The following is a 22,718-nucleotide window of genomic DNA, read 5'->3' as shown; positions in this document are numbered from 1 at the left end:
TTATATTTCTTCGTAATTATCCTGTGTTTGAATTTGATTCTCATTGGTTTTCTTCACTTGAATCATGCTTAATAGCTTTGTTCCTTTATGATTTCGGTACTCTTTTTTAATCGAGTCTATAATTTGTATTTCTTAACACTTGCCCAGCAGTTATCCACAAGAATAGCTTTGGTCTCTATCTTTACCAATTTACTAGTAACTTTGACCAAATAAATTTGCTATATGCTTCAAGACCGACAATTTTTTTTTGCAAGAGTTTCCCAACGTATAATGTTCAAACAAATTGTTAATTACGGGATGACCATTTGTCGGCTAAATCTAGGTTAGCCCATTTCCTAAACTACAAAAATAATAAGAAAAATACTCTTTAATTATATTGTATTGCATTGTATCGTGACAGATCTTGATTCGATTATATTTGCTAATAAAAAAATCACAATTGAGATATATTGAAGATGATCTTTTAGTTTGTATAACCAATTGGAAATGACTTGAATTAATTATTTCTATTGTGGTATTTGGAAATTATTAAAAACCAAACTCCATCTTCCTTAGAATCTAGTGGCCAACTCCTCTAGCAGAACAAGTTTAATGTATTGTGGTTTCTTTTTCTAATTATAATAAACTTCGAAAATTTTGACGAGGATGACAATTTAAAAAAAAAACATAAGTTTAGAACATTTATTAATAATATTTTAATTGTAAATTATGTAACTAATAGTGTCTAATACCATACATTACTTAAAATATACAGTCCATGCCGATTCTACAACGATGTGATGATTATAATAAAATATGTACAATGATTGTATAGGTATTTTTTGGTGGAAGATGCAGTTAACGAGAAGTGAGATATTTATTTATTTTTTTGGATTAGATGTGACGAGTGCAATGCATGCAATAATTGGTAAATAAATGTCTGTTGTAATTTCCAAATCAAGGCCAGGCCCCTCCCTATATTCTGCTAGAGAAAGGGTCCCTCCTCGATCAGACAACAATGCCTTGTCCTTATGAGTGTAGGCCCAACTTCATCGTCAATTCAAATTCTTGAAATTGATAGTGAAAATTGGTGATTTTTTCACCAATTTAATATTTAATGAATAAAGATACAAAGTTTACCAACAATATTAGTAAAAATTAGATAAATAATTAAAAAAAGGAAAGAATAAATACAAGAACCTGGAGTCCCCTCCTACCCCACACACTCACAGCCTCCATCAACCATACTCTGTGGGGTATTATCTGAGGAAAGCGCCGAAAAGTCTACTACCACTCGCGTCTTACTACTGCCACGCCACTAGGGCCACACTTTTGTCTGCTTATTATTTTTCTGGGGAAACTTTTTTTCTACTTTATTATTTCATATATATTTGTTTCGGGGAAAAAAATCTAAAATCTCGCGTTTTCAAATCCATGTAAGTCGCTAACTCTGTTTAGCGATTTCTTCATTATGGCTAATTTAGCTAGCCGTTCAGCTGCTCTCCAGGCGGAAGTGGGCGTTAGTGTCTCAGCTTCCTTTTCGTGGTTGTTCCTCCTTTGCTGCGGCTGATCCTGTCTCCTCGAACTCAACTCCGACAACTCAGCTTCCAAGCCGCGAACAAATTCCTCACCCGAACCCGATTGCAGAATGAGAGCCCGAGCTGAAGTTAACATGTGGTAAGCTCCGGCAATGTCGTTCCTATCGGCCATTCTCCTACTCTCGGCCAAGGCGCGAGTGGTGACAAAGAGGCACCTCAGACTTTGGGATTCGCGAGTGGATGAGGACCCGATCACTCGTGGACACGGGACTCCAATTGCCCCTTCTTTGTCGTGTATCAGCTCTTGAGTTGACGGGTCTTTGTACTGGCATCGGACAGACAGTCGGCGGTGGGCCACGGTGGCCCCCACAGCGAACGAAGATTGGACTTTCAATTCGATCAACACCTCTCTCTCTTCGCCGGAACACAAGTCGCCCATTTTACACCAGCTTGCTCCGGATCCGAGAAATGTGGGTCGACCTCCGTGTGAGGAATAAACCGCCGACACCTCACCGGGAGCCGAGTCTGGCGTGAAAACCAGCTGAAATTTTAAATCTTGGATGACGATGCTTAGTGAGTTTGTAATACATTTCGCGAGTGTTTCATCCGGCAGCTCGTTCATACCCACGCTTAGGTTCACGGAATGTAGTGGGATTTCCGATAATAAACTGTGTGACACGGCAGAGCCACCACGGTGGCCGTCGGAGAATAGCATGATGGCAGCGACCAGGTTTTTCTCTCGGCGATCCTCTATGACTTTAACAGCCTTTTTGAGGGAATCCACAGTGCTCGTGGCACTGTCGTCCAAGGGGATGATGGCGTCGATTATTCGACGCGCAGCCTTCTTCCCGGTGGTTGTCATTCTCCGTAGAGGTAATAAACGCTTTGACGTTGAGGAGAATGCCACGATTGAGAAGCGGTCTGCGGCGGTGAGGGAAGAAACCACCGTTCTCATTGCTTTCTTCATCAAATGAACCTTTTCTAAATTCATACTCCTTCCAACGTTAACCACGGTCACCAAATCAATAGGAGCTCTGCGGGCGTGCTTCGAACTCGCCTCGGGAGCTCTGATTTTCAAAACAACAGCATAAGTTTCACTGCTTTTACGAACAGACACCACAGCCGTTTCGGGAAACAGACCAAACTCCACTTTCTGCATTTTCACTTCCTTCAAAACCACATTATTCGCAGCGAAAAAACCTGGGAATTCATCATTTCTATCCTCGTATTCATCGGATTCGGGTATCGGGTTGAATCTTTCACCATAGGTTGGAGATGACAATGACTCATCATCGTTGTAGACCTTCAAGATTGCTTTTTTTACATCTCTTTTCTGTTCAAAATCTTGTGCGCGATTTTGACTTGGGGCCGGTGTTGATGGCGAGAGATGAATGTCCTTCCACGTGGAATTGCAGATCGGACATGTAAGCGAACACTGCTTCCTTACTTGGGCAGCGATGCACGGAAAATGGAAGCTGTGGCGGCACTCCGCCGTGAATATGGCGTTTCCTTGCCCGGTCTTCAGTCCTTCCAAGCAAATTTCGCACCTACTCTGCAAAAAGTACGATGACGACAAAACAGCAGCAACAGAATCATTACCAAATTATGAGGAGCTAATTATATCTAAACAACTAAAGAACATTCTTCATCTTTAAAATCTCTATATAATGAATAAAAAGAGACAATAGCATAAACATTGTATACCTTAGATAGGCGGAGGCTTGTTTTGAGCAGATAAAAAGTGGAGGGGGAGCGAGGAGAAGAAGGGGTGGAACGATTGAAAAATCTCGGACCAATTCTAGTTTTGCAACGAAGTTTCGGACTTTGCGGAGCAGAACTCGCCTGAACCACAGCAGCTAGCCTTTCCGAAGGTGTATTTACGGTGGTTCGACACCGGAGAGTGGGGCTAAACACAAGCTGAGACTGCATCCGAGGGGTCGAAGGATTTGAGAAAAACCCACCAAATCTGGAGCCAATGCTCAGACTTGGATTAGTTTCAGGTTTCTCTTTGATAATTGGTGAATCCCTTTCTTGATCTTTCGGAACCGAAGTGCAAAATGCTCTTCTCCATCCCAAAACCATTGTGTCAAATTACCGAAAGGAGTAAAAGCTCAACTTCCTGAAATGTTATAGTTTTTTCACAATCGAATACCTCTGATTCGAACTGGGATTTGGATTTTTTGGTGAAAAAGTTGAAGGAAGAAGACGATGGAGATGAGAGCTAAAAGTGGATTTGGTAATAGAGAAGACAAAGGGAAATAGATGAGCAAGAAACAGAGACCCAACAGAGATAAAAACAAAAAGAAAAACAAATCCACTCTTTTATTTATTTTTCTCAAACCAAAAAATCACAACAAAAGCTCCAAAATAACATTATATTTATATGAATAGACTGTCTCCTTTTTCAATCATTAACTATTTTTTTTAGATGGATATCTTGATCATCAGTTAAAAAATTTTACTTTTTATAATAAGAATATTATTTTTTATTGTAAATATTATTGATAAAGTTGATTCGTCTCACAAATAAAAATCCGCAAGATCCCCTCAAAAAATGAGTTATTCTGATTTGAAATTTATTTAATCATATGTAGGAATCCGCTGGTCCTTTTTTCCATTATATATTGGGATTTGCCATTTTAAGCTTTTTAGTCCATTTTTGTTTGGCTATTTGTTTTTGGTATTTTTGTGAAAAATAATATATAAAAAATATTCCATCGATCTAAAATATATATACTACATTTATATTTTTGTTTATTCCAAATATATTTTTTACTTTTTATATTTACATCTAAAAGTATTGTTTTTACCAATATAACATGTTATAATTTTTTTTGATAAATTAAATGAAAATAATATGAAATTTGTTTGTATCGAATGATTTTCTAAATCATCTCATAGATGACAAGATTATGTAGTTTGACAAAAATTTGTGTCAGACGGTCTTACAGATCGTATTTGTGATCTCTTATTTTGATCATCAATGAAAAAAAATTATTTTTTATGCTAAAAGTGTTATTTTTTATTGTGAATATGGGTAGGATTGACCCGTCTCACATATTAAAATCCGTTAGACGGTCTCACATGAGACCCACTCATGCAGTTTTGTATCATTTTATAAATTATTTATGAGCATTAGACATTTGTAATGTGAAATCTGAAAACACATTTTGTTTAAATGTTTGGTTCTATAGTATAGAAAAGAAGATTACGAATCCCAATATACCCTTTGTTTTTTGTTTTTATACAAGTTTAAAAAGTCAAGTTACATAATTTGAAACATGAATATTATCTGAAATTTCCCAACTCAGAGTTGGAAATGGATATTAATATTTACGATCCCATCTAAACAGGTTATTTTATCACCCGAATTTAATATAAAAAAATAATCAAATCTACTGTATGAATACAACAAACAAACATTGAAGATGGTTTTATTTTAATTTTTTGCTAGTAAAGGTATTTGATTATATAATATAATATAATATAATATATTGGAGTTTTGAGTAATTTGAAAAGTGACTCGCGAACGAAGGTTAAAAAAAAGGTTTGAAGTCAACGGGGCACCTGACAGCCTTAAAATCGCGACCTTCGATCCCCGCTTTCGCCTTAAGCTTCGCTGTCCCAAACTTTTTACTTCTTTTCGGAAAACCTTTTTATTTCTTTTGAGGTCAAATCCATATTTTTTTAATCTTTACCCAATTCACGTGATTTTTCTGACAGTACCAAAGATTGTACATTCAAACTATAATATTAAATATATTTTGCCACTAATTTTTTTTGTGATTTAGACGTCTTCTTCTCGATGAAATCTTTGTCAAAAACATATGGTTGATGATACGTAGAAATGTGTATTTATTTGTCCTAATTTATAAGATATTTTTCTACATTATAAATTTATGTTGAAGATGATATAAATTATTCATCTGAGTCACATTTGTTGTTTTATCAAAAATTTGTGAAAATTGTTTCATTTTAAAATTATTATATTTTGTTTATTCTAAATTTTTTCTTAAAAAATTTAGAATAAAAGATACTCGTATATAATGATGAAAAGTATTTTTAGATTTAATTAAATTAATATATGATATTTGTGGAGATGGACAAGGAGTAAAAACTAGAGAATAATTGGGATGGATTTGTAAGGGTTTTGACTTTTGGTTAGCATGGTAATGGGATGAGTTGGTAGAGAAATACGATCAGTATCATCGACCAATAATTGTACATTTCTAACAATTACTAATTTATTATTACTTAATAAACGTGACTTTTTGGTGCATCTTCCTTTGGGTGTTACACATCTTCTCCAAACAATAGGGCGAGGCGACTTGGGTTTTCGTTACAGATTTTATAGCATATTTTTTAATTTTCTTCCCACAATTTTGCAAACAAAATCAGGGTGTTTCTCGTACAAGTTGTCGAACTCATACGCACGGCTATCAAACCATGTTTCGGTGCATGATGAGTAAATTTCTGAACTAATACAATAGTTTTATGAATCATTGTAGTTAGATAAATCCCTCTAGATCAACCATGTGTGACAGGTTCGACGGAAAAGATTTTTGTAGAAAGAATCGAATTCCTGACCACTTACCAAACTTTCAATCTAGTCCACCAACTCAGACACCATTAGGGGCGATTAGAGTCATCTTTGAAATTTCAATTTGTCCCTCCAAAACATATTTTTCGGAATTTTTTTATTCTATTGGTCTCACGTACGGCAATTTGAGATAATAAATACGAAAATTTAAAATAAATTGGACACGAGATTTACGTGAAAAACTCCTAAAAATTATTAAAGTAAAAACCATGGACAAGATAAAAGAATTTTATTATAATATTTTATTGTGTACAATCCACTCATTGTGTTTTCAAAGAGAATACACATTCTCTTAATACATGAGAACAAACATCTCACAAATATTATATAACTAAACACTCAAATGTTATAAGATGAGAAAAAGCTCGAAGAAGAGATGATCTAAATGAGGAAATGAGACACCTATTTATAGTAGCATTTTCATGTGTTTTACAATTAATTAAATGCGTTCCTTCATCTTTCCAACCTCTGCCAACCTTATTAATTGCATCATCCAACCTCTGCATTTAGTTGGCTAAGATATTCTCTATAAACACTAAAAAATTTATAAGATTGTCTTACGAATTAATTTTATGATCCTATCTATAATTTTTTTTTATATATGACAAAAATAATAATTTTCAGACCACATATAAAACGACTCAATCAATTTCACATAAATTTAGTCATATATAAATATGTAAAAAAAAAAAATATTTATCTTGTCAAGAATAATAATTTAAATTTACGTATGCTTGGTAAGTAGAAAATCAAATTTGTGAGACACTTGTATAAAAAAAAAACAAATAAACAGAGTAAAATGGTGGTCAATGATATTTGGGAATCTTCCATTAGTCTCCATCGTATGGCAGTACCATAACCAGAGTAAGTATTATTAGCTCATCTTCCCCATGTTATTGTCTACAAATCCCACATTAATTATATTTACACATGCAATTAGTATAACAAAAAAGCTAATGTTTATCATTAATATTATTATAAATCACGCTTATTAATTAATTAAAATTTTGAAATGTAAAATAATAATAATAATAAGAAAGCTAAAAAATAATGTGAGACGAACGAAAGCAACAAAATACCAAAACAACACACAGTACAGTCCTTCTGGTCTCTTGATTTGACCACTTAACACTAACTGTTCACTCACGTTTTGTCCAGAATTCTGTTTCTCCGCCGTCCGGCCCCTAACGCCGTTACCTATCTGTTAAATTCGTCCGTCCTCGGGAATTCCTAAAATGACCGGCTCTGCAAGCCTAACCTAACCCAGTCTATCCTACCCTACTATGTCCTCTTTGGGAATTTTCATTCGTACGGTTAACCGAGTCTCATCGCTCGGTGATATATATATATATATATATATATATATATATATATATATATATACATATATATATATATATATATATATTTTTTTTTTCAAAAATGAAAAAAAAAATCACCGTAAAAAGGTCCTCAAGGTGATCAGTATGATATAATTGATCAGATAAACTACAATTTCACCCCTCCAAAATATTCCCATTTTCAGTTAAAATTTTAAATAATCAGTATGGCCCATTGCTTCACCCATTACTTTTAGAAAAACATAACGAATTAATAATCACGAGTGTGACAACATAATTCATTTGGTGAACTTGGAAAATTATTAGAGCTACAATTATTTCTACAACTCATTAAGGATTAATGTGTAGAATTATACTGCATCCACCTTTTAGTACAACAACATGATTGGTTATCATGATGTCTATGGACAAGCAAAGGCCGCAATAAATTAACAAGGCAATTACCTTTATGTATGTATGTGTATATATTGATATGATGTACATCCATCGTACAACATAAAACAATTGTACATCTAATATGTGAGTGTCATCTCATCATTGTTAACATAAATATGTATGATTGATTGTTCACATAAATATGTATGATTGATGTGCATCATATTATAGTTATGTATACACACACAACGCTTTTAAGGTACATTATTCTATAAACAAGTGGGATGAACGACAATGGACATTATTGGAGTTGGAGAATTTGATTATTACGTTGCGTTTGGTTTGAGGGATTAGGGGTGATAGATTAATTTATCCGGGCCAATCAAGTGTTTGGTTCAATTTTAAATAAACCTACCTTATCCCTCCTAGGTATGATTAGGTTATATTAGGTAGGTTAAAATAATACCTCCTCACCCCCTAGGATTATTTATCCCACTCTTAATACCTCCTATTTTTCCGATTTTACCCTTCTCCTAAATTCAAACTCACCACCATTTCCCGCCACCGACCGCCGCCGGCCAACCACAGACGGGCCGCCGACCGCGGCGAGTACCGGCCGACCAGCGACGAACTGCCGACCACCGGAAGAAAACGGCCGACAGAGGTTAGCGACGGTTTGTAAAAACACCGTCGCTATTAGCGACGGTTTGTGTAGAAAGGTTTGTCAAAACACCGTCGCTATTAGCGACGGTTTGTTTATATTCCGTCGCAATTAGCGACAGTTTGTTTAAAAAACGTCGCTAAATGTCTAATTTTTAGTAATTAAAATAATTCAAAACTAGATCGGCGACGGTTTATATAACACCGTCGCTAATAGCGACGTATTATTTTCTAAAAAACCGTCGCTACGAGCGACGGATTTTGAGAATCCGTCGGTAAGTTTCCGGTCGACGATTTCCGCCGGCCGCCACTGTCGCCGTCGCGAAGGGGAAGGACAATTTCGTCTTTTCATCAAAAAATTCAAAATTATCCTACACTTAAAAATCTTACCAAACATAATATTATTTTACATCATATTTTACAATTCTATCACAATCATTTTCTTTATCATTTACGTACTAATCATTAGTTTATCATATCCTTCCAACCAAACGCAGCCTTAATGTACTAATCTCATGATTAATAGTATAATTATTTGGTGGATATTAATTAATTACTTACTCGTCCCGCTGAGTTGGTAAATAATTAATTTGTTGGCATTCTTTTCCAATCAAATTGGTGGTTTCATAAATATAACACATTAATGTACAATAAAGATTTCACATGATGATAACTTGATAAATGACCCATCCGACAAAATTTCGAATCTTATCATTGTACCAGATACTTGGCGTCGTTTTATGAATGAAAAGTCCTAATTTCACATTAAAAAAAAAGAAAAAAAAATAAAGGAATGGTTTTAGTGATATGCAATAATGGTTGTTGAGCAGCAGAGAAATGTGGCAGCTCAAGGTACATATGTTGAGACAGTTTGCTTGATAGCAACTAATTGAAGTGATTCAATGCACTGTGTGGGGTGACAAGAAGATCCATTTAAGACGGTCTTTAAGAAGTTCATGCACTGAAACTTTGTTGAAGCAGAGATCGATCTCATGGAAAATATTTTAATCTTCAATTCAAAAGATTAACTTGAAAAGATCTTATTAAAAAATATTAGAGTGATTGCAACTATTTACTTCTTATCTTTTAGAAGGTGGGTTATGATTTATGTGACATTTAGTAATTAGTTACAAACTCTATAATCCATATGAACATCAAAAGATTAACAGTTCCCACAATTTGCCAAAAAGGATTAGTGACTAAAATCGCAGCACTTCCGCACAGTATAGTAATAGCACATTCGCCAGAGTCACAAATGATGTAGATAAACAAGCAGTCGAATTCTGACTAAATGTAGGGAAGGGCATTAGGACCAGTTATCAGAGCACAAGAAACATTTCAAGTGATTTTTCTCACTAAGCCCGCCAGTACAAGAAATTTTGTGTTCCCTTTTTATCTTTCTTTAAGTGAATATGTCAAGATAAATCTCATGCAACTTGCAACAATCCGTTGTGCCTAAGCAGGGCCTCTGGTGAGGGCTCACGCCCTCTGAATTCCACGAACACCTGAGAGAAAACAAGCATTTCAGCATAATGAGAATAAACAATTTTTTAGAAGGTTTGGTTAAAATGTTGAATCGGTATCACTTCTATACCTCTAGCGGTGGCTTTCCTCCCCCAAGGGCAAGAACCGTCTCCCGGAATCTATGGCCTGTTTGTTTTACAGCCTGTTGTAAACATCAGCGATCAGTTGGAAAATTGTGGTGATAATATCGTGCAGAATTTTGATGTCTATACATTTAGCTAGGTGAATTTAATCTTCGCATTTCGAAGAAAGACAACAGGATATTCAAAACTAAATCTTTTTAATTGAACTATTAAGAATTTTGCAGGCATACTTCATCATTGTCCAACCCAACATCCTCAAATGCTGAGAAAGCATCAGCGGATAAAACTTCAGCCCACTGCACAATTTGAACATCAATTACTGTTAGAAAGGGAAGCCAAGAAGGAGGGTCTCAGCATGAAAACATGGCTGTTGGACATCATTTGTCATCCGACAAACAGAAGGTAAAAACCATTTCACCTTGTAACTGTAGTATCCAGCTGCATATCCACCGGCAAAAATATGACTAAAACTGCAAAGAAACCTATCTTCAGGAAGTGGAGGGAGCAATTGTGTTCTTTGAGAGACCCTTTTGTCAACGTCGTAGATTGACTCTGAACCACCAGGTACATACTTTGTGTGCAATTCAAGATCAAGAGTTGCGAATTTTAGCTGCAGTACACAAGAGTAATTGTCTATCAGAAGGCTACACCATCGACTAAGGGCGGCAGAACTTAATGGTGAAGTTAGATGAGAAAGCATGTCCAATAAATACTCTATATTGTTGGAAATTGTGAGTCATCATCATATAGAAGAAAAAACTTTCATGTGCAAACTTAAACACATTTACCATGAGAACATTTCCATAACAAAAACAAAACACTAACACACATATTGCTTTTCCATGTACAAGGATGAAACAAAGTTGGCGTTATATGCAGATAAGATTAATCTCACCACTTGAAGCAAAAGAATAGATCAAACTTTAATTAACTAAAATTTAAGAAATATCAATAGAGTTATGAGACAGAATAACCATACACAGGACTTCTGATAAAAAAAACAAGAGACCAGACCTGTCTAAGACTCGTAGAACCAGCACGGAATGTCCTAGCTGCAAGAAGCTTTTTGTAAATGTCTTCCGGAATAGCTTCTCCAGTTTCATAATGCTTGCCAATACCCATCAAGGTATCTCTGCATTAAGTGTCGGCATACATCACAACACCAAATTGAGGGTCATGATCAGCGACAATTTTTAGAGTCGTGACGATCTGAAGTGCTCCAAATAGAACTCAACTTTTGGAGACATCAAGTTAACGCACAAACAAAGCAGTAAGACCCAACTCTGATATTAACCCGCACTATGGCTTCAAAGTTGCCCAAAACCAAATGTATCCAAGTGAAATCTAGCACAATTTTCATTTAAATTGGTCGTGTACCATGTAGCACAATTTAGGTGACAAAATGGAGAAAAACTTGCAATTGGCGAACTGTGGAAATGTTGATGGAAGAAATGATTCAGAGAGAAGAAAAACTACCAGATTATTTAGTCATAGAACTTGCACTTGTACTCGTTCAATAGAAAGATATGTAGTTTGAAAATTTGATTAAAACCCAAGACTGACAGTTGCAAGAAAAAATCCCTACCTATGGTAACACCAATTTTCCATAAATTGGGAAGGCAATTCCACAGCATCCCACTCTACATTCCTTATACCAGCAACCAAACCCTCATCTTGCTTTGTTAGCATATGCTGAAGGGCATGACCAAATTCATGGAAGACTGTCTCAACCTAACATTAAATTATAATAAACAAAATTACTCATTTAAATCATTTAAATTAGAGAAAAACAAATCATATTGTAATGCATCATAATCAAGAGGCAAACTTCTCGTTTCTAATGATGCTGTGCAAAAAAAGGTACAATATATTTCGGATCATAATTTGATCTGTTAGATCAAATAAGAATGATACGAGGTGTCAATAATCAAATAGAAAAAATAACTTTAAATTCAGAAATCAAATAGGAGTCTGACATTATCAAAACAAATAAAGACTTCAACCGAATCAAATTATGCTCTCTAGTTAATAAAAGATAACCAAAATCATTCAACATAATTTTGTCTGAATTTTGTGGGAAAAAGTAGCATCAGGACAGTTTTTACAAGATATTGAAGGATATAAATTTTATTGATGATTATTTAATATTTCATTCCATCGTATAGACACAAAAATAGGCCTCACTTCAAGTATTATGATCAAATTGGTGGAGCAGGGCCAGCCTAGTCGGCCAGAACACTAGTACGATTTCATGGTCAAATCATTTTAAGAAACAAATTTTAGACATATGAGCAAATATGAGTGCTTCTACCTCACGAAACGTCATAAGGCTCGGCTTGTCTCCTACTGGTGGCATTTGGTTGCAAACCATATGAGCAACAGGTAACCTAGCACTACAACCATCTCGCGACATGACACGACTTCGACCCACCACTTCATCCATCCATGCTCCTCCTCGTTTTTCAGACGGACGAGAATATGGATCAAAATAGAAGAACGCGATTGGGGTACCACAAGAGTCATTAATTCTGTAAAACCGAACGTCGCTGTTCCATACCTATAAATTGTAACAATGGCTATTCAGATGAAAAAAAATGCACCACCAGCCAAAACTCTCCCGGGAAAAAGAAAAGAAAAGCAGATGGAAAGTCATACCGGAGCTATACCATCTGCCTGTTCAATATCGATCCCAAACAAGTGTTTGGCTAGACTGAAAAGACCATCCATAACTTTAGGCAATGAAAAGTAAGGACGCAATTCTTCCTGTTGATATTAGAAAAGGTAACCACCTAAAAAGGTTATCTATTTGAGAAAGGCAAATGCAATAAAAAACAAGAAACGTTGGCATAAAATCAGTAAATTAAAGGAAAAGCCAAAGCCAAAGTGACCAAGGACTCTGTTCAATAGAAAATGCACCTTGAGATAACTAATATTTAAAAGGGAACGTTCCAACAGTTGTCAAAACCTAAATTGGATATTTCAAATTCGAAGTAGACATCAACATATATGAAATACTGCAAGGAAACCCAAACAAGGATACAGTGGGGTTCTTCCAATACCAAATAAATACTATGAATACATAGCAACTTCTTCCATACAATTTAGGACTAAAAAAGAAATAAAATATGCGATATTGAGAGATGTTCCCTTTCTGTGCAAAGTATAACTGCATTAAATAAAATAAGATGATAAATACTCCCTTGATTCTCTATGAAAGTAAAGGGAGATTTAAAAGATAAAAATTAACTTTGGAATGCCACTAAGAATGTGTTGATAAGGAAGCAACAGAAACAAAAGTTTGAAACTCTATCAAAACTAACTAAAAAATAAATTCCGAGGAGAAACAGAGAACCAAGGGATAGCACCTCATTTATTTCATATTTTGATTCACGAAGTCTCTCACTCCAGAAGCTAATATCCCAATGGTTCAAGTTATCAGCTTCTGGAGCTCCTTGGTTCCTTGAGAAAATTTTGAGATCTTCGTTATCTGAAAAGATAAAGGAAAAAATAAAATATTCAATAAATGGCAATCAGAGAACGCTGTTTTCCTTTACAAAGAACAAAAAAACAATATGAAAAAGTGCTAGAGTTACAGTAAACTTTAATAAAATGGGAAATGCTCATTTTCCAAATTCTTGCAGAGATTAATCTCATATTGAAGCATTAACACTTTTGTTCGCTATTCAGATTTTGATAAATATCATAAAGCATCATCATTCTTCCAAGTTTAACAAAACAAAGAACACTCCATTTTTTATTTCCCTGAAATACAGTGAGGGATTGTATATAAATTAATGTCGAAGATGGGCATGTATTGTGTGTGTAGTATAATAAGGTTTATCACTAGATGCCTTCTCCCTGTCTCTTATTTATTTTACTTCAACCAAAAATGCTAACTAAATTCCCGGAAGAAAATAAGAAGAGAAAAAAAAAAGCACACTTGCATGGTTCTGAAAGGCTGATAATGAACTACCATACCTTGTACAGCAGGGCCCCAAGATGCACTACGTAGTTTTTCGAGGAGCTCTCCTGCCTTTTCAACAGTTGCCATCTTGGTCTCCATACTTACCTGATAAAAGCTACATAATTAGGCATATCCGACAGAATTATAGATGAAATAACAACTCATACCTCCGCATAGTTATTGTAACCGAGAAGCTTAGCCTTTTCCAATCTAAGCTTCAAAATTTGGTCAATAATTGACGTGTTATCCATATCTTCACTAGAAGCACGGGTTATATAGGCTCGATAGACTTCCTCGCGCAGTGTTCGATTTTTAGCATGCTGCATAACGGCCATAAAGCTTGGGGCATCCAATGTAATTATCCATGGCCCACTCTCTGCAGTAGCATTTTCATGTCCCTGTTATCAATAGGAGAAACATAGATAATGTAGCTCAACAGATGGCATTATATCCAATATTCCAATTCACAAATTAGAGCTATTACTTAAATCATTGACATAATTATATAAATACCTTAGACACTGCTGTTTGTGCAGCCAACCCGAGAGCTGAAGCTGGCAACCCTTCAATGTCTTTCTTCTCTGTTATCAATTTTTCAAACTTCTTTGTCGCATCCAAAACATTCTCTCCAAATTTTTGAGATAGTTTTGCCAATTCCTTCACATTCATTTGAAGTGACAAGATTAATGATCCTAGAATAGTTATAGTGGTCATAAATAATACAAAAACATGGGAAATTCACTAAAAGCATAGGGTAACCTCAAAAAGGTGAAAAAGTAAACAAAAAGTAGATTAGCGCCATTTCAAAATTTACGCCAGAATAACATAAGAATTCACAATGAATATGGGTTCTTACAATATGGAACAGGCGAATTCATATACATGTCAAAATTTTCCCTTTTATAAGCTCCCGATATTATTCCCAGAGGTAATTTCAAATTTACAGTTTAGTAAGCATCAATTACAACACAATAGTTCATCTAAATGGCCTCCAGCATCGTCAAAAAATGAAATATACCTGTTCAATCTTGTTAAATTCCTCTCTTTTATCATCTTCAAGGGCAATACCACTCAAAACAGCATCCTTTAAATGTGCTGCAAAAGCAGGTCAGTGCGAACAATTAAGATCAACATTCAAAATCAAACCTCTAGCGATGGCATGGAACAGTAAAGTAATCCAAACTTGAGAAGGCCATTCGGTCCACATCAACTAAAATCAAAACCACTCCACATGAAGATCATAAATATTGTAATCATACAGTAGAATGGTTGCAAATACTTACACTCGACAATCCGTTTTCGAGCATCACTCAAGGTATCCCATTCATGTGATTCTCTAACAGCTTTGAATGCATGGTAAATAGGCTTACTCTGACCTAACTTCAGCTCAAACGCTACTTTGTCCGGCTAGATGGTAACAAGGAAATGAAAAACTTCTAGCAACAAAAATAGCCAAACAAAATTAACTCAAAAAAACAAAAACAAAGCAACAATATGCACCTGGACTTCCTCGATGGCGGCACGAAGCTCGGCATTATCTTTAACCGCTTTGAGGTGCGAAACGGCACCCCACACCACAGCCATCCTGTCGACTATCCTCTCCAGTGGTTCCACCAGCTTTGGCCATGTAGGTTCCACTGTTCTCTCCAGTTCCTCTAACTCTAATTCCTACAATTACACAAGTCAATTAAAGAAACTGCCAGCATTAATTGCTACATGAGCCCATCACTTTTAGCACGTCTTCATTTACCTATCCTTGTATAGTTATGCAGCTTAAAACACATACAGCTACAATACCACTGACCCTTCCTGGGCTTGAACCTAAATCTAATAGAACGATCAACCCAAAAGACAGGACAAATTATTAATCCCTATGTAATAACACAAAATGAATAACAAATAACACAACCTATTATTTATCAATAACTTACAAGCTGTTTGAGTAACGCGCGGATGCCGGGACGAACATGCTTAGCCAGGATCGAATCGAAAGGTGGGAAGTAAAACTCCCCCAAGAGCGGATTACTTTCGGAGTCCGAATCCATTCCCGCGTGAGTCGAGCCAGACACCGTTGATGAAGCGGAACCGGAGAACGATCGAACCGGGGTAAATGAACCGTGACGACGCTTAACAATGGTTGATTTGGGAAGAGCGTTGGAGCGAGGTCGGAGAAGGCAGAGGGAGAAGGAGGAGGACCAGAGGGGGCAAGGATGGGATTTGAGAGAAGCGTAGGGATAAAAAGGGAATTGGGTTCTGTGTTTGGGGAAACAAATGGGCTGGAAATGGAATGGGATTGAGCGAGAGATGGTGAGGCGGGTGGCCATTAAAGATAACAGCAAGATTGGTATAACAAGAAATTGGAGAAGCATTTTAATGCGTGACGATTCAACGGCTCGGATCCTCATCTTCCTTTTGGTTTTTTATTATTATTATTATTAGTAATTGATTTAGTTTCCTAGGAAAGCATTGGCAAAACAAGATGGGCCCTTTAATCAGAACTGTAGCTGGACCTAAACAGATAATATCAAATTGAAAATCCAATGTAGCTTTCCCAGGCCAGGGCCTCATAGGCTCGGTACATGTTGGTTGGGCTTGTCAACGTCCTAACCTTAGTTGTGGCTATCGTTTTATTGGGCTGGTTTGGCCCACTGTCAAATACAGAGAATAATAATTTATTAAGAAACTAAAATAGGCGATCGACCTATTATATCCAAAGAAACTAAAAATAGTACAGATAAACAATTTTTTAGAAAAATTATAGACGACAGTGTTCCCATTTATTAATGTTCATGGAAATATTTGATTTATTAAATAAATATTTAATTTAGTGATAAAATTAAAGATATTGAAAAATCTCAATTCCAGAGAGTTGAGAATGATGGCAAGCACTTCCGTCGGTCCAATTTCCGGTAAATAAGTAGAGGGGCAGATTTGCATATCTATATTGGAATATGTAGACTTGAGAGAATAATGGCTTTAATGAATGAGTACAATAATGGGGGGTGGGGGTGGGGTGGGGGTAGGGGGGCCTCGGTGGACAGAATACAGACAAAGTTCACTCTGGCAATACGCAAATCACATGCTTCCTGCATAACTTGTCCCACCGTACTATAAATTAAATTATTTATTTTTGTTTATGAAACAACATGAGTATGGGTGAAATGATTCAATATTATTGATCTTAATTACATAATTACTTTGTTTATTCACAAAGCCGTGTAATAAGTCAAACGACTAGCTTCTCTGCTTGTTGACTCGATGACCAGTGACGTCATACAAATTGAGAAATTCAAGGAAAATTTCAGTCAATCGATGAAAAAAATACTATTTTCCCGACCCAACTCTCTACCTTACGGTCAGGTCATATGTGTTTTTTTTTACCTCGTTCAATATTTGACATAGTTTGAAAAAATAAAAGTGCTGTCACTTATAAACATTAAATGAATTCTTAAAATATTTATTTCATAAAATTTATTCTTTTTTTGAAATTTTGTGTACTTAAATAAATATAGCACCAAAATTTATGCTAACACATGCATTCTACCAACTTGTAATAAAGAAACTGCCCAGTGAGGTTCAGCAATGGGTCCCTACAGTAGACCTCTTCAATAATAAACATCTACTTTTGAAGTCGAAACATGTGATTGGGTGAAAAAATAGATTGTTCAACTTATGCAATCATTGTATATTTATTTATTTTCGAGCCTAATTAATGGCATACCACCTTAGTCAATCAACAAGGAATTGGATATATATTAATCAGGAAGTCACTCTGATTACTTTTTCCCGATCATTCATTATGTTTATTAGGATGTCATTTTTGTCCATTTACCATGTAAGTTTATTAATTTACGAAAAAATTATTCAATTTTAATCATTTTTCATCTTCAAGTCTGAATAGAACGTTTCTTTATATTTTATTCAAATTGTAGTTATTTTTTCACCTGAATACTAATATGAAGACGGATGTGTCAATAATATTGCATTAACTTTATCATTTTCCAGCTCCACATGATCTATATAAAAAATATCTAAGTTTTTTTTAAAAAAACAATGCAAACTAGTTAACTAATAATTTTACCCTAAACCCTAAACTCCAATATGTAAGTTCAAGTTAAAAAATCCTTCTGAAAATTGTAATAAAAATATATATATACCATCTGAAAATTATCAATAAATAAAAAATCTAAAAATATGAAAAATAGGAAGCCTGATAGAATTGGTATTCCTTGCTCTTCTCATTCATGAATGGGGTTAATATACAAGGTACAAGCGTAAATTAAGGCTAGAGATATGTACAATAATCAAGCTAATTATAAACATAAACTAAGCCTAGAATATTGCTAGAATAATAATCAAGCTAATTATAAACATAAACTAAGCCTAGAATATTGCTAGAATAACGTACAAGCATGATCTAGAAATAGAATTAAGATTATTGGGATATTTTAATCTTAATACCCCCCCTCAAGTTGGAGCATGAAGATCACAAATGCCCAACTTGTCAAGTAGATACAAGAACTGGCGCTTGCCAAGAGCCTTGGTGAATATGTCGGCAAGCTGATCCTCAGTAGACACATGATACGTAGAAATAATACCGTCGCGGATAGCATCACGTACATAATGACAATCAACTTCAATATGCTTTGTACGCTCATGAAAGACAGGATTTTGAGCAATGTAGAGTGCCGACTGACTATCACAGTATAAGCGCATGGCTGACGAATGTGTGACACCCAAACTTGAAAGCAAAGCTTTGAGCCATTTCAACTCTGAAGTGACTGCAGCCATGGAGCGATACTCGGCTTCTGCAGAAGACCGGGACACCGTATGTTCTTTCTTGGTTTTCCAAGAAATCGGAGAAGATCCGAGAAACACTATCCAACCAGTAAGAGACCGTCTAGTCAAAGGACACGTCGCCCAATCTGAATCACACCAACCTATTAGAGATAACTCACAATCGGTGCGAAGAAGAATGCCTTGACCCGGGCACCTTTTTAAGTAACGGACCGTACGGAGCGCCGCATCCCAATGATCCTGACGAGGGTGTTGCATAAACTGAGCCAAGATATGAACTGTATAAACCAAGTCAGGACGAGTGGAGGATAAGTAAATGAGACGACCTACAAGTCGTCTATACCTGTCAGGATCGGCCAGCGAAGGGCCTTTGGCGAGAGCCAACGTGTGATTCTGCTCAATGGGAAAGCCAACGGGACGTGACCCCAATAAGCCAGTTTCAGCAATAATATCAAGAGTGTATTTTCGTTGACATAAGAAGATGCCCTCTGAATTACGAGCAACCTCAATACCAAGAAAATACTTTAGGACACCCAAATCTTTCATATGGAAACACTCATGCAAGTATGCCTTGAAATGGTCAATAGCGGAAGCATCATTACCAGAAATGATGAGATCATCAACATACACAAGAACATTAAGTTGAACTGATCCCTGATGTAGAGTAAACAGAGAATAATCTGAATAAGATTGAAGGAAACCATAGGTCTTCAAAGAAGCAGCTAACTTAGCAAACCAACACCGCGGAGCCTGTCGTAGACCATACAAAGACTTCTTAAGACGACACACTAAGCCAGGAGTGCGAACGTTGAAGCCAGGAGGAAGTTTCATGTAAACTTCTTCATCAAGATCACCATGCAGGAACGCATTATGAACATCCATCTGATGCAAAGCCCAATTCTTGACCGCTGCAACTGCTAAGAAGGCACGAACAGTGACCATTTTCGCAACTGGAGCAAAAGTTTCGTTATAATCAACCCCCTCAACTTGACGATTGCCAAAAACAACCAGACGGGCCTTAAGACGCTCTATTTGCCCATTTGCATGATATTTAATTTTGTATACCCATTTAGAACCAAGAGCCTTTTTATGAGGGGGCAAAACTGTCATTTCCCAAGTGCCATTAGATTCTAAAGCAGCAATTTCTTTCTGCATAGCCTCGCGCCAACCTTCATGTTGCATAGCTTCTTTAAAAGAACGAGGCTCAATGCCCTCAGTGATAGCTGCAAGGAAAGCACGGTGTCGTGGAGAAAACTTATTACAATTCACATAATGTGCTATAGGATAAGAAGTACCTGAGGAGCTAGTAGAGGACGGTGAACACTCAGATGGACTCGAAGTTTGAACAGTGTGGGTAACAAAGTCACGAAGAAGAACAGAGGGACGCTTATCCCGCAACCCGCGCCCCAAGGCATCGGCACATGCAGGAGGAGACGAAAGTGCAGGGGGCACGGGAGGCAATGTGGGTTCCAATACAGTATCAGTCCCAATCGTAGGTGCTGCGGGGTCATCAACCAAAACAGACTCCAAGTCATCCAAAAGATCAACATTAATCCCCACAGTAGAATCAGGCTGCGACGAAGAATAAGCGGGCACTTGAGAAGTAGAAACAGTCTGGTAGAGAAATTCATTTTCATGAAATTTTACATCTCTGGAGACAAAGATGTCACCTGTCTGAATGTCATACAATTTCCACCCTTTCTTCCCATGTGGATAACCAATAAAAACACACTTCCTACTTCGAGGAGCAAATTTATTACCTTTGGCCTTTTGATTGTGTGCAAAAGCTAAACAACCAAAAACCTTAAGTTCATCAAAAGCAGGTGCCTTGCCAAAGAGAATTTCAAAAGGAGTTTTATTTTGGAGCAAGCCAGACGGAGTTCTGTTAATGAGATACACTGCACCAAGCACACATTCCCCCCAAAAGGTAATAGGAAGATTGCCTTGAACATCAAAGCACGACCCACATTAACAATATGTTGATGTTTGCGTTCCACACGACCATTTTGTTGAGGAGTCCCAACGCAAGAGGTTTGAAAAATAATGCCATGTGTATCAAAATAATCCAACATACATTTAAACTCTGTACCATTGTCACTCCGTATTATTTTGACATGTATTTCAAACTGGCGGGCAATCATAGAAAGAAACGAACAAAAACTTGATAAACTTGTGTTTTTGAACGCAATAAATAAACCCATACAGCTCTTGAAAAATCATCCACCAAAGTCAAAAAATAATGTGCTCCACATGAAGAGGGTATAGTATTCGGGCCCCATAAATCACAGTGAATGAGTTCAAAAATTTGGCTGGCTTTACTATCACTAACAGGGAAACTATCACGTTTATGTTTTGCTTGAGGACAAACATCACATGCTTTATTTAATTTCTTTCTAGATGTACTGGAAGAAATAGCCGGAACTAACTTGACTACTCTATCTGACGGATGCCCCAGACGACGATGCCACAGCTCAAAATCCGAAATCTCTGGAATTGTTACCACACACACTGTAGGAATCCGCCGAAAATAATAGAGTCCATCCTTACGTTCACCGGCTCCAATCACACTCCCCGAGCGTAGGTCCTGTATAGCACATAAAGAATCAGTGAATTGTAAAAGACATTTAGAATCATCAATTAGTTGTGACACCGAGATTAAGTTGAAATGGAACTGTGGTACAAATAAAACATTCTCAAGTATCAACCCATCAGTCAACAAAACGCGGCCAGCCTTAGTAGCAATGGCATGCGCGTCGTTAGGTAACCCAACAGAACATTGTGGAATATGATGAGTGTCTGTCAAACATGATTCAGTGCCAGTAACATGGTGAGAAGCACCAGTATCAATAATCCAGGAAAAGGAAGAGAGCTCACCCATCATCTGATCATGCTGGTGATTATTTATCATATTTAATAAAATCTGAACCTGATCCGGTTTTAAATCATGCATAGAGAGGCCAGGAGACTCATGAGATGGATCCACTGAATCGCTCCCCCCACCTGCCACATCGTTGGAAGTCACGACCATGGCAGCCGCGGCTTTGGGTCGACCACGAGGAGCATTTGTAGGAGCCGCAAGATGTGGTTGTGCGTTGGGCCGTGCACGGCCTTGGACTCCGCGGTTCCGATCTTCCCACCAATCCGGATATCCATGAATTTTGAAACAAGAATCGTTATCATGACCCGGTCGCTTACAAGCAGAACAATACAATTTGGATTTATCGAGACGGGTAAAACGAGCATTGGGTTGTGCAGTTTGGAGAGCAAACGCATGGATTTCCTCCTTGTTCGCTCTATCTCGAGCAATACCCCGAGACTTTTCTTCCTGTAGGCATGCTTGATACACACGATCGAGATCAGGTAAAGGAGAAGTGGACAACAAATTAGAGCGTACCGTTGCATATAACTCATCGTTAATGCCAATGAGAAATTGATGGAGTTTCTCCTCCTCCCGATCCGCAGCGAATCGACCAGCAACATCACAGGCACAATTACCACATTCACACGCATGGAGGGGCTTGAGACGATCCAATTCATCATACAATCCCATCAAACGAGTATAATAATCATCAATAGACATATTCGAAATTTGCCTACAGTTGGTAATATCGGCCCTCAATTGTTGAAGACGAGGACCGTTGGCCACGCAAAAACGCTTCTCAAGATAATCCCAAAGGCGTTTTGCTTCATCATGAAAAGGAATGGAGGCGGCCAATTTCGGATCAAGAGTCCGCGTGATCCATGAGACAAGCATAGAATTGACAGTGTCCCAATCGAGTTGTTTCTTCTTCTCCGTCGGTTTGGTGATTGTCCCATCAACAAACACAAACTTTCGACGAGCTTTCAAAGATAGCTTAA

The 22,718-nt window shown here is 36.8% G+C and overlaps 2 protein-coding genes across 2 annotated transcripts; both read right to left on the bottom strand.

Moving 5' to 3' along the window:
* Nucleotides 1–1,367: 1,367 nt before the first annotated feature.
* Nucleotides 1,368–3,862, bottom strand: LOC140821914 (E3 ubiquitin-protein ligase WAVH1-like). Its single transcript, XM_073182595.1, has 2 exons — nucleotides 3,222–3,862; nucleotides 1,368–3,069 (listed from the first exon to the last, which is right to left on the bottom strand). The coding sequence occupies exons 1-2, from the start codon at nucleotides 3,597–3,599 to the stop codon at nucleotides 1,390–1,392; spliced, it is 2,058 nt and encodes a 685-aa protein (XP_073038696.1). The 5' UTR covers nucleotides 3,600–3,862; the 3' UTR covers nucleotides 1,368–1,389.
* Nucleotides 3,863–9,615: 5,753 nt separating this feature from the next.
* Nucleotides 9,616–16,458, bottom strand: LOC140821732 (probable cytosolic oligopeptidase A). The gene is made up of 16 exons (XM_073182293.1): nucleotides 15,995–16,458; nucleotides 15,564–15,731; nucleotides 15,347–15,470; nucleotides 15,082–15,158; nucleotides 14,577–14,720; nucleotides 14,231–14,461; nucleotides 14,078–14,168; nucleotides 13,465–13,586; nucleotides 12,755–12,862; nucleotides 12,411–12,656; nucleotides 11,685–11,830; nucleotides 11,114–11,231; nucleotides 10,518–10,709; nucleotides 10,330–10,395; nucleotides 10,087–10,158; nucleotides 9,616–9,997 (listed from the first exon to the last, which is right to left on the bottom strand). Exons 1-16 carry the CDS (start codon nucleotides 16,430–16,432, stop codon nucleotides 9,920–9,922), a joined length of 2,421 nt encoding a protein of 806 aa, XP_073038394.1. The 5' UTR covers nucleotides 16,433–16,458; the 3' UTR covers nucleotides 9,616–9,919.
* Nucleotides 16,459–22,718: the final 6,260 nt, after the last annotated feature.

This window comes from Primulina eburnea, unplaced genomic scaffold (assembly GCF_022965805.1).
Source record: "Primulina eburnea isolate SZY01 unplaced genomic scaffold, ASM2296580v1 ctg739_ERROPOS11973397, whole genome shotgun sequence".
Taxonomy (NCBI): domain Eukaryota; kingdom Viridiplantae; phylum Streptophyta; class Magnoliopsida; order Lamiales; family Gesneriaceae; genus Primulina; species Primulina eburnea.
The sequence above is the reverse complement of the archived record's forward strand: the minus strand, read 5'-3'. Positions and strand labels throughout refer to the sequence as shown.

Bases quoted from the DNA above. Each gene is read 5' to 3' on its own strand.
- LOC140821732 (XM_073182293.1), bottom strand. From the start codon at position 16,432: ATGCTTCTCCAATTTCTTGTTATACCAATCTTGCTGTTATCTTTAATG. The intron at 10,710-11,113 runs GTCTGGTCTCTT...TGTGTACTGCAG, and splicing joins GTTCTACGAGTCTTAGACAG to CTAAAATTCGCAACTCTTGA. The intron at 9,998-10,086 runs GTATAGAAGTGA...GTTTTCTCTCAG, and splicing joins GAGGAAAGCCACCGCTAGAG to GTGTTCGTGGAATTCAGAGG.
- LOC140821914 (XM_073182595.1), bottom strand. From the start codon at position 3,599: ATGGTTTTGGGATGGAGAAGAGCATTTTGCACTTCGGTTCCGAAAGAT. The intron at 3,070-3,221 runs GTATACAATGTT...TACTTTTTGCAG, and splicing joins CAAGCCTCCGCCTATCTAAG to AGTAGGTGCGAAATTTGCTT.